We start from the raw sequence: 13,283 nt of genomic DNA, 5'->3' as shown, positions 1-13,283 counted from the left end.
ACTTTCCCAACGCAAAACATTCCAATTTCACAGTTGATCCTCTGGCAGCAGGAACAATCTCTGGAAACTGAACCTCTATCTTCGGTTCATATTCGCCCATCACTCCTGTTGCATTCAGCATGAAAAAAAAACAAAACAAAACAAACATCAGGATTTTAATTACTGTATCTTTTAAAACAGTCTGTATTGTCAAATGCTAATCTTCCGGCTCAGGTGAACTCATATGCTTTAGTAAATTACTTAATTTGCTAAAGCAATTTTGAGGTATTCCCTATTTATATACCTATAATATGTACACACATATCAAAGACAAAAGCGAAAATATTAGACAAGAGAAATGTAAATATATGCCACTGTGGTGGACTGGTATTACATCTCCCATATGTATTTTACTACAAAGCTCATTTTCAATTCTAGACCAGCATGTTCTTTTCTTGCCTTGTGTCTTAAGCATCCCCTCATGTAAACTACTCCTGTCCATATTTAACAGTGCTGCCTATAATTTCATGTTGCTGAATACAATTTAGTTTGAAGATCAGATTACATACATTAGTATAAATGGGCTTACTGGACTGTAAAATTTCACTTGTTCTGCTTTGTGTTCCTTCTGAAAGACTGGAATCCTGTAACATGAGTCAAACAACGCACATTTTTATCCCAATACTAATGCTTGGATGTTCGAAAGACAATAGCAGGATCCAAAAAAGAATTTATTGACTTCATCAATATTCCTCTGTTAGCAGCTCTTTAATAAAACTCTATCAGCTCATAGCATAAACAGCTCCCCTGGATTACAGGTTCACACACTTCACTCTGTTAGTGAAGAAACACTGTAGGCAAACAGATGGCAGAGAGAGGCAACGAGAAGATCATTAACTTATTGTCCATTAGCACAAACCCTTATTCCTCTATATGATCAAGACCAAATTAATTTCATTTTAATCCCAAAGCATTTTTCAAGTCTTTTAAAATGGTACAGTATCTTTATGGCTTTCAGGGTTTCACTGCCCAGATTTAGTTTTTGAAAATAAACTAAAACATCTCTCCTCCCTCACCTGGTATTGTAAGACACCTTTTTTACCTTGGTAGTTGGGTGATTGTGGAGAACTAATTCAGATCATTATCTCAATTTTCTGATTCATATCAGCGGCTGTGAATAAGATTGGGGAGAATGGGCACATTAGCATCCCCTGACATATCTAGCAAGGAGAGTTCTATCTTATTGTGCCTTCCAGGTATCTCTCATTATGAGACACTTGCTTCTCAGTGTAACAGAAGGTACAGTATATAAACTGGTAAATGTATGTAGTGTTTAAATTAACTGCAAATTGTTGTAAGATCACACCTATTTTAAAGAACTATTTTGTCCATATTTAACACTTTCATCAGTTACTAAGAGCATGTAACTAATTAAAAATTAAGCTTAATACTGAAATTGTTTAATTAATTACAGAGTGGACCAAATAAATTGGAACATTGTAAGTAGTCCTGTATAAGGGCATTTTGTTTTGTAAAAAATAAATAACAACGGCTGTAGTAGATACAGATTCAGACTTGGTAGAGATTCAGATACTACTCTAATGTTTGCAAGTTAATAAAACAATGTAAATAAATGGTGGCAGTGTTATAACCTTGTAGCCTGATCTTTTCAGTTCTCAGACACTAAGAAAGCTTGGGTTTTGGTTACTGCCATAAGAACATCCAAACCCCAATGCCTCTGTATGTGGTACCAGAGAACTGTGCAGTGAACTACTGTACACTAGGAGGTGCCATACTTCAGAAGCAACATTAAAGAATCCAGTGGTATTGTTCCTAAGAATAAGGTTTTTACGCAGGTGTCCTGGCTAAATTCCACTAGGCATACATAATCTGGCTTCCATACATGTATATTGTCCCCTTAATTCAACCACTGACTATGTGGTGGAGCGCTGATAAATAATGAATGAAGTGCAACACACAAGTACAGTACAGTAGGTGCTCTATTATGGGATATAATAGAATTAAAAAGCACTATGTAAATGCAATGCAGCCAATGAGTATAGGAACCAATGTCATTTGTTGTGTTTTTAATGTTTTTCAGTATATTAAGGAATTATTATCTACATTTCATGTGTCATGATAAATCAAACTACTTATCACCAATTGCAGTACTGCTTCTCCGGCAGATCTAAAATGCATGTAGGTTATGTATCAGAAATAGGAATAATGGGCTTGCTTGTTCCTTGACATCAACAGCATCCATAGCTTTACTTTAGCACACTTTGTTCAATGATACAGTGTCACTGTAAACATTAATTAATATCCATTAAATGAGATGGAGGAGCAACTAATAATTAGATTATTCTTGGACAGGTAACCTTTATATTTAAAGGTATTGATTAGGCCAGCACAGAAGCACCACAACACATGTAACTAAGTTATCTCAATATCTTAGAGCACTGAAACAACAGCAATTAACCTTTTACGCTATTTGTATTCATCAACAATAGTCTTGGTGGTGTACTTTAGTGAAGAACAATTCCCTTTTTTGTCTAACTTTCTTAAATAAAACTTAATTTCACCATAGGCAGCTTCTGTAAATTTCACAGATGTTGCTCCTTTGTCCACAGAGACAAAGCCATGCAGATACAGTATATAGAGGCAGATTGTATATATTAGCTCTTTGCTTTGCATGAAATATTGTCTGTATTGTTAATAAAACAGAGTTCTCTAAATTCAGCCTGTTCTAATTATACTTCACCTTTTATTACAAGATTCGTATCTTCTCATTTTTTATTTCAATCTCTTTGGGTGAAAAAAAGCATTTCTAAAGCATTTTGGGTGCTTGGTATAGCATCTTTCACACTATTGTCTCAAGGCACTTAGCACTAAAACAAGACTAAGGTAAAAACAACAGAGAAAGGTATACACAAATTAATATAGCAAATTAAGCATAATTAAACTAATGAATAATTAGATTTACTTTGATTAACCTTTCTGCAATCTTTTACCAATAATACAGATAACAATGAGAGTTTTACAGTTGCAATTACTAAAACTAATTAATACCTCTAAAAATACTAATTAATTTTAAAATGCTATATAATACTTATTAATACTACTAATAATATTAATATTAATTAGCAATAATACTACTAATACTAATAATAATACTGTGAATTATAATAGAACTTTAGTAATACTACTAAAAATATTGATAAAAACGTACTCTTGTCACATCCAGGCTGGGAGTGGCTTGCTGCATTCCCTCAAGTGCTCACCTTCCAATCCAACCTGTGAGGACCATTTTGGGCCACCTGTCTGTGTGTCCCTCTCCCTTTCAATCTGTTCTCCATTTAATCACTACATTTGAGACCCAAAACCCACTAATTCAGTGCTCTGACACTGAGATACCCAGAGTAGTACAATTCCCAGCCTGCTTCAGGAACCTGTCGTGGTGAGTTCCAGATTCTTCTAATCATTGCTTTCCTTCCAACCTCCTGATACTCCTTACTAGAAGCACTGAATTTAGCTGCTATCAGCCACACCACAGCTGGCTCTCCTCTCAACCTTGTGATCCCAAGCTACCAGTCATACTTGCTGCCCATGGTTTCCCAGTCAGTCTGCCTGCATCAACCCAAGTCTTGCGTTTAAGTTGGTCCGACCGTGGCAGTTTACTCCAGCCTGTTGTGGTGTAAACATTCTTTTTGTAAACCATTTAGGACTCACCATCGGTTCGAAGCACCAGAGGGGTGGGTGGGCCTTGCACTTTGCTGTTTGTGACGGAGTTTGTCACCACACAGGTATAATTGCCCACATCTGAGGGCTCCACTTTAGCAATGTACAAGTTTCCAGTCTTCTGTGAAACAAAGCGGCGAGTATCCTGCTGCACAAATGATGGGTATTCATTGAAAATCCAGGAGTATGTCAGTTCTGCCAAAAAGAATATAAATTATTAAAGGTTAAAACACACATTCACTTTAAAAATTGCTGTGTAAAAGAAGAAAAAAATAAATTTGGTCTCACTTAATCTGAAGTATAATTAAGAATGTTCAACTGTTATTTATATAACATATACTTTATAGATGGTAAAAACTGCAATAAAAGCCATTGCAGATTAACTGTTGATTAAACATATGTTAAGCTGCATACTGCATTTTTTTTTCTAGACTGCTTCAACTAATCCAAGTTGTCAAATTCATCACAGATGCCAAAGATATGGCCACACACTGAGGTGAAAATTGCCTATTTTTTAAGCAATTAACATACAGAAGCCAATTTATGCTCAGGTACTCATTGCATAAACGTAAAATTGGGAATGAGAGGAGTCAACACATACTGCAGAACTTTGTCTTCCTATTTTTTTAGTTGAATCAAACTGTGCTGAAAATTATTAGTTTCTTAGTGTCATCACTGAACTCATTGTGCATCTTTGTTGCTTTGTAGTGTGTATCTTTGTCTTCAGAGCAGGTTTCACATACTGTATAGTAGCAGACTGTGTATAACAGTGCATGGATTTCTGTGGCTCTTACGTTTGCCATTTTAAGACACATCTGTAACACCTTAACCTTCCACTTGTTTTTGGGTCCTATGTGCCAGACAAAATTAATACAAAAATGATCCTGACATCAATGAGATTTGGATTAGAAACCAAATCCAGTAAGTGCTAACATAGTAATCGGTGTTATCTTTATTGAGCATTCAGATGTTTTTAATTGTGTTTTGTTAAAACAGATTCTCAAAGTGTAATTTAAACAAATCTCAGATGATTTGTAAACTTCAATGGATGACAATAACAGATTAACACAGGGCGCAATTTATAACTCAGAGCTACATGATAACACACAAGCATAGCTCAGTGATTTTTAATGATGTGCCAGTCCCATTACAGCAAGAAAATACATCAAGAAGCAACAAGATTATGCAACAAATGCCAGCTGCTGTTGCACACATGAATGAAGAGCACAATAAAGAAATCTCTGACTCTCTTTAAAAACGATGTGGCTTTTCCAAGCATATTAACTGCAGCGTTAGGATTTTGAGATGCCCTAGGTAACAAATGGGATAATAAATTTCTGCAATAGTACAAAGCTTCAGAGGAACCCATCTGTCAACTGTGTACAAAAAATACTTTGCAACATATTAAGAACAAAGTCTCACAGACCAGTGGATGTTATTAAGCTGCCACCTGGTCTTTATCCCAAACATAAATGTCAACAATACCTGACTGACATATTTCCATGTCAAAATCCTTCTGTCCAAACAACAGACTTTTAAATACTGACCTTTAAGATGGGTAATTTGTTTTGGTTGTTGTTATTTCAGACATTTCTCCAACTTAAATACCTTTCACTTTGCAGTTTCACAGGCCAATAAACAAACTGAGAAACAAAGAAATGTTCCCCCACAACTCAGGCATTTCAGATCTCAAATGAAATAATAATACGGTATATTTTTAACAAATGTAAGAAATAATTCTCACAATACACTATCCCAAACAATTTCACTAAAACAATGAGATACACACTGAGAAAGAAATCCTTGCATGCTAAAAGCAGAGGGAAATAAAATGTTTTATGATGATTTACAGTAGGCCGTTGTGAAAAAGCACTGTTTACTCCACATTTATTAAATACGTAGTTCAGGTGGGTAGGTGCATCAGCATGCGTAGGATGCAAAGGGACAAGTAATAGGTTTATTCCATGCTGAAAAAAAGAAGAAAGAAAACAACGTTTCGGCCGTGGAGCCTTCTTCAGGTGTGAGGAGGTATTTCCCTGGTATTTCCCTCACACCTGAAGAAGGCTCCACGGCCGAAACACTGTGTTTTCTTTCTTCTTTTTTTCAGCAGCTCACACCCGAAGAAGGCTCCACGGCCGAAACGTTGTGTTTTCTTTCTTCTTTTTTTCAGCTGCTCACACTTGAAGAAGGCTCCACGGCCGAAACGTTCTGTTTTCTTTCTTCTTTTTTTCAGCATGGAATAAACCTATTACTTGTTTATTAAATACTACTGGATTCAGTTATATGCAAGTAGTCTGGGGTGGTGTAAGTGATCAATTTATATGACTTGATAAGGTTAGATATTTAACACATATTATATATTTACATTAAACATTGGAGATTTCTTATCATACCAAAAAATCAGCATTACATAGAGAAAAATAAAACCTCTATTCTTTAGAGTTTGCAGAACCAAGGCAAGCCAAAGTACTTGGTTCTATCTTATTCTGTGCCCTACCATTACTGTGAGATCAACACTGGATGAGACAGCAGAACTACATGTCTCAGGAAACCAAAAGCAACTTAGGAAACCCAGAACATCTAGTTTTGTCATAGATGGCTGCAGATGTCCACTTTAACATGATGTGTTACAATGCAGTTGGAAGTTTCTGTCAGCATTATATTGATTAACTGACATTTTCAAACTGCTTTTTAAACAGGCATGAAAAATTCTTAAACTGAACCTCTACTGACCTTCTTTTTCATTAGAAGGTTTTAATTAAACAAAATGTGTTAAAATTCGAATTAAACAATTTGATTCAAATGAAATATTTTTTTTGGTTCCCATTCCTGCTCTGCCTCTCTGGCCTCAATGTCATTTTAAGGTTCAGACCCTTGAATGTCTTTTAGTTTGTCTGAACAGATGGAAATTTGATAGTGCAAGATTTGGTAAATAAAGTGGATAATTCTGCAACAGTGAGTACCCACACACATTGAGGCCCTCAGTGCAGTGCACTGAGGAGTTGGTTTTGAAACCTTACTGCCCCCCCCCCCTCTTCTATAATTTATTATATTATTATCCATTCCATGACATGGCTATTTTTAGCATTTTAACACTCTCATCTAATGACATGGTGAAGTATAAAAAGCAAAGTGGGCTGAGTGGTGCTTTCTTTTCTTGCAGATAATGGCTGTATCTTACTCTCTCTGAACTGTCAGCTTTAGTGCTTCTGAATTGTTCCCTGCTTTGGATTGACAGGTAGAGTATGTGTGCAGAAGAGAGATAGCATACCAACTCCTATAACACAGGATATGGGCACTATATATTTCTATTCATTTATAGTTTTCTTTGTAGTTTTACATTTTATACAGTATATACTTTAAAATGGAATTATATAAGGTTATATGTAAAATATTTTTAATTTAAAATACATTAAATTTATAGCATAAAAAATGAGCACATTACAACTTCAACTGCAATACCTTTTTTCTTCGTACTTTATACTTTATACTTGGTGTTTTGCCACAGATGTATTGTTTCTGAGCTAAGATTGCAAATGTGAATATGACGGCATGGTGCACAGATGTGTCAATTTTTTTTCTTTTCCATAACAATTTCAGTTCTTGTGCAGTTTTCACCAAGGAATCTGCCTAGACAACAGCAAAATGAGAATGGAATGCAGATCACTGCATGCTCCAAGCCTTCCAAAAAGACATCTATAACTACCAGAAGCTCTGAACAACACCCATAGTAAACAAACAAGAAGAGAACAAGAAGTTAACTTGATTGCGTAGTGGTAAACAGCACAATCTTACGTCTTGGAAGAACAACTCAGACTGATAACTCCAAGCACCATGTTTTTCTGGTCTTCTACTGAGGGCTAGTGTCAGTGGCAAAAAATAAAAACTCTCATGGATTGATGGACTATATATACCTGTAGAGGGTTTGTGACACTATTGGAAAACAGAAATGGCAGTGGAAAGGACATGCAGGAAAACAACCGATCCACATTGGATAAAGGAAATTCTATCCCACATTCCAAGAGGAAAAATAAGAACAACAAGGTGGTTTAAAAAAAAAAAACATAAGTCAAACTTAAGAACTCTACAGGAGCATTGTGAATCAAAGAGCCAGGAATCTGTGGAGGGAGTTTAGGGATGTTTTACCTCACAAAGGATTGAAAATATGTGATAACAATGTAATATATTAATAAACTGTCTCAGCATCTCTTCCGCAATGAATGCACCTGTATAAGAGCTGGAAAAATAGTTTTGATGACTTCAGCCCTATGTAAAGTTTGTATGTACAGTATTGTTAAGTACTGTATTATTTAACTAGAGAAGAACTGTTTGCTTGTCAGAAGCCTTCTTTTTTTAAATGATGAAGAGAAAATGATATTTGGTTCCAGTGTGAGTGTAAGTCTTGGTATGGCAGCACAAAGCAATCTTTTTTTTCTCACTAGTAAGACTACTTCAAGGCAGCTCCTGGAAGCTTATATAAAAGGCGACCCAGTCTTCATCTAAAATTGCCTGCTGTTAGCTTGCAAATATTTTCCACACCAAACATAAAGAAATGGCAACTTTGAGATACTGACAAAACATAATGCATGTAAAACTTAAACTGCAAGGGTTGCAGAACAGTTTTGAGAAGACAAAAAAGTAATATTAAGAAACCAACAAGCACACTGCAAGTGATTTGTGAAAATGTAAAAATGGTGAAGAAAGTACAGGCAACTAATTCTTCAGAATAAGTGTAAAACCTGCAGCTCTGTCATACTGCCATAGTCTTTAATGAAATAGGTACCTTATCACTATCTAAGGCTGTGTTAAAATAAAAAAAAATGATGGATTTTTGTCGTATCTGATACTAGAATAGATTGCACTGGAGCTTGCTATATCCCTGTCCCATAAGCAATTTGTACCCATTTGTAAAAACATGTATAAAGGATGATAGTCCAGTTTTGGGAATAACTTTGCTGACTTGGGTTTCAAAGACCTTTTGTATTAAAAGCTATTTCAAACCAATCTGAAGACAGTTACCATGAATTTATTTTAAGCTCTACTGGGAAAGGGACATGTTCCATGGAAAAAAAAAACAAGCAGTACATATTGCAGAACAAATGTTTTCTTCAGGCCAAATAGATTTCTAAATCTCCATTCCTTTTACTTGTTACTAAATGAAAAGATGACAAAGTAAAATCTCCGTTATGAGTTTCGTAAATTGCCTTTGCAAATGTTCAGTGAGCTTCTGCACAAAGCCCCTTCAAGGCTCTTGTAATTATTTTGGGAATATTTAGTACAGTATAATTGCATAAGCAGAGGCTTCACGACTAATAAGTTAAAAATGCTACACCTTCTAAATATGCCAATTAGTTTTCAGTTTTAGAACCAACAATTAAAATCTGCCTTTAGGTTAGTTAATAGTTCAGAATGTGATACATTCAACAGTGCCTCCAGAAACTGCATCCAACTGCATCACCAAATAATACCGAAACACAGGAAGAAGTAGTTTGAACAATGAACCATATTCTCATGAATTACATTTTGAATTTAATTATAATTTAAATTTTCAGCAAGAACAAGGCATTTCTTTCACAACTTTGCAGTCTTTAGATATTTCTAATATTTGAAAAAAGGATCCACCCTAAAAATGCCTACAGTATTTTAAGGGTCATTCATATTATAATACCATCAGATTAATTTTAAATTACTTTAAATTGTTTGTTAAACAATTGTATGTATGTGCATCTTCAATCGCAGACATACTGCAGCATAAATCTGAACAAGAAGAAAACAGAATTATAGCTTATAGCCACTTTTCTTCTATGCAAAAGACACTTTTTTGTTAATAAACCAAATGACTGGTTTACTGAAAAAACAGTTATGGTGGTGGCAATTACCAACAACACACTTAACACTGGTACGGTATTCTTCAAAGAATATGAAGAATGTCAAGAATATGGTCATCTGAAATTAATAATAAAAACATTAATATTTTTTGTTTTGTTTTGATACAGTTTGAACAGAATAATTAGCACCAGGAACAAAAAGGTTGCATACTGACTTCAAATTTTAATAACTTTAGATAGAGGAAGCATGTACCACCACATGCTGAGTACCTTTGGGGAGATCAATGATGTACCCAGACTAGATGAAGGTAAGTGATGAAGTATGATGGATAGCTAGTGGCAGGGCTTAACACGAAGCTCTCTTAAGAAAAAAAAATCAGCCTTTCAGTTCCTTGCAGGTGGTGTAAAAAATTTATAAGAAGCAAAAAAAAATTCTAGCATTAATTCCAGTTTTAGATTCTATTTTAAAGCCCAAAGGGGCATGGGAAACAGACAATGAACAGCATATTAAAAAATCAAGCCTTTATCATATCATTCAGTGGAGGCAAGATAATTTATCCCATAATAGGTTTCATCAATTTCTGCCTTGTGTGACTCTCACAATAAAATATAACACCACCAATAATTTTTTCTCTGATGCTAATAAACACAATTTATAATCCTTAATAATGGGTATTTGCGGCAACATACTTTGATGCATATTGAACACTTTAAATGTATCAGCAAATGGGTTATCAATGCAATACTGGAACTGTGATGAACCCTTGTACTTCTGTTCAAATAATACACATCTAAAAATATTCATATGAATTTACAGTACACAGTACATACAGTATTTACCACTCTGTTTTTTATGTCTTCCATATCATTTTAAAAGGGTCTGGAACATGCACTTCCATTCAAGTGAGAAAATGAAACAATGCTTCATCACTAAACACTTAAAGAGAACCATAGTCTGTAAATGCAAAGAATGGATGACATTTCTATATTTATTTCAGAAAGTTTGTTCATGATGCCAAAAACTGTTTTTGTGTCTTTTAAATGATGGCTGCACAGAGCACACGTCCTATATTTCCAAACCCAAATGTGTTCATAAGATACTTTCTTAAAGATTTGTTAAAAACACGCAATTTAAATTATTAGGAAATCCACATGACTCATTTTCATTAGGATATTCTACTTGTGAAGTGCTGCCACATCAGAGCTTCAGAACTGAACAACTGAATAACACAAAGTCCAGTGACAGGAAGCAGAATCCTGACATTAATGTACTGTAACATTCTTTGAAAAAAGTCAAAGTGACAGCATTTCAAATCTGAATATTTATTAAATTCAGCACAACTGTAGGAGAATAATAGAATGCCAGATGATTATCGACGTTCCATTGTACAAAATAGTTAATATATTTTTTAAAATATATATCATTCCTAGTTTTGTTATTGACTAACATCTGTTTCTCCTTAATTAAGCTCCTTACAACCTTGGCACACTCTGCACGTGCTTGGCTAGAAGTACAGTATATTGTAAATAGCACACATGGAGACTGTTACATATCATTAACCATATTAAACTGAATCTAGTGACCATGAGACCTTTAGCCTTAAATAGAGTCTGCCAACTCTCTGATGATAAGGATTTTAAGATAAACATATGATCTTGTGGAATTAGCAAATTATACCATCAGATACTATATAATTACTTGAACACTTATGAGAACCCTTGCTTAAACCATCTTTCTGACAAGAAAACTCCTAGTACGAAACCAGGAACTAGGTCAAAATGAAAAAAAACTAACCTTAGTACTGAACTCCATGAGCAATAGCACTCTATTTACATAGCATATTACTTCATTTTCCACCATGAATTCAACATTTTCCCTCTAATTAAAAGCTAAAGCTAAACAGAGTGTAATTAATAAAGCTAGTGCTTCCAGAGTCAGAAGAACCTGCCTGAGATATTTTACACCACAAGAAATAACGCTAAAAGCTTATTGACAACTGTGTATCACATTATAATGAAGACTTCCTAATTAGCCTACCCCCAGATATCTTCTCAATTTCTCATGGCAACCAAGTTATATCATTTAAAATGCATAAAGAGAGCACAAGATAATTACTAGGGTCATTTATCTAGTTTCATACATTTAGTTTTGTTAAGGTTCAGCACACAACCTTCATTTGAAAATGTTTAGGGAGCAAGTCTACTGCCAAAGGCCACGAACCTGCTATTTTTTACCATCACAGATACAATTCCTTGACGCAATATTTGGAAGTGTGTCAGAGTCTCATGTTTTTTGAAAGATGCTATTAAGTCCAACACATGACAGGCTCCTGGGGAATTTATGAGAGGAGCATGAACATTTGTATATCACATACAGTAACCTTCACATATTCCTTTCTCTCCTTTCATTCCTTGACCAAGGACTTTGGTTTACTTTCTTACCTCTATCACAAAGATCCCTGGCCTTAATACAATATTTTCATAAGTTAATTTCTCATGCAGCACAGTACATCTCAATAATATGAAAACAGTGCATATTAGACAAACTGACAGCAGCTGTCAATGGAGGGCATAGTGTGTATTCCCCGCCAGGTACTTTGAAATGTAATACTTCAGTAGATGAGTTACTGTACCAAATAGTGCACAGAAACAGAACCTCTGTAGAATTTTGAGACAAGGAATACAACTTTACTAATAAACATTAACTAATGAGGCACTTTCAAAACAACAAAGAATGTTTACACAATCATGATCACTGAATGATTTTAAAGAAGTTGTGTATGATATCATAGGAGTCAGATGGCTATAAGCATCTCAAATCATGTTTTAGAATTTTATTACCCTGCATGTATGTACACATAACTATATATAATACTAATTAAAATTTAATTAGCAATTAGTAGACTTCTGTTTCACGATAAATTGCAGATTAACTTTTATTATACTGTTTTCCATGGAAGGTGCAGTTTCTCATTTTAAAGGCTGCATGTCAAACTCGGCATGAAGTGCCATGTTAATATGCAAAGGGAGTCTACAATGTTTGTGGCTTACTGTTGTTTCAAACTATATATATTTTTAATAAGGTTACAGTTAAACATAAAATATAAGCAACCTCAGTTTAAATGGCTGGAGGAGAAATGAGGCAGAATTAGTTATCTCAATGTTATATTAAAATGTGCATAAAATATATGTTGTATTACATGTAAAAATTGATTATATGCAAAAGATTTAAAAAAATTAAACTAAACCAAATTGCTTCAAATATGTAATAGATAAATCTTTATCTAATTTTTAGTTTGTTTCTTTTTACAATTCAAGAAAAATGTATTTAGACCAAATGTATTTTGACCAATTAGGCAGAACACATTACTTTGATACAAATGCTGCAATGAGCATGAGAAAAAATATTAAGTATACAGAAATGCTTTAAAGGTAATCTGTCTTCAAGGGAAGAATATTAATTTTGAAAGTACATAGAGTATTACACTAACTTTTTTCAGTTTTCTGTTACATTGTTGAATACTCTATTCTGAGTTTTCTCTTAGCTCATCTGTTGCTATCTTTCATCACAGTGGTAAAAATAATTGTGTAATTTCTTAACAGAATTAACTGGCTTCATTCTAACTTTGATTACATCCTTCTAAACCTCCTTTGTTATATTTAGTTTTCATAATTAAAAATGATGTATATTTCACTCAGAATGGGCTTAAAATGTACATTGCAGAAATTTTACAAATA

General features: G+C 34.3%; 1 protein-coding gene across 1 annotated transcript in view; it reads right to left on the bottom strand.

The window, feature by feature from the left end:
- cntn4 (contactin 4) overlaps nucleotides 1–13,283 on the bottom strand; it is a 132,223-nt gene that overhangs the window by 69,051 nt on the left and 49,889 nt on the right. The window contains exons 5-6 of the mRNA XM_088916437.1: nucleotides 3,709–3,912; nucleotides 3–105 (exon numbers count right to left, since the gene is read on the bottom strand). Of these exons, the coding sequence (XP_088772563.1) occupies nucleotides 3–105; nucleotides 3,709–3,912 (307 nt within the window). The remainder of the gene's footprint in view (nucleotides 1–2; nucleotides 106–3,708; nucleotides 3,913–13,283) is intronic.

This window comes from Atractosteus spatula, chromosome 5 (assembly GCF_055471065.1).
Source record: "Atractosteus spatula isolate fAtrSpa1 chromosome 5, fAtrSpa1.hap1, whole genome shotgun sequence".
NCBI lineage: Eukaryota > Metazoa > Chordata > Actinopteri > Semionotiformes > Lepisosteidae > Atractosteus > Atractosteus spatula.
This window is presented reverse-complemented; position numbering and strand designations above follow the sequence as displayed.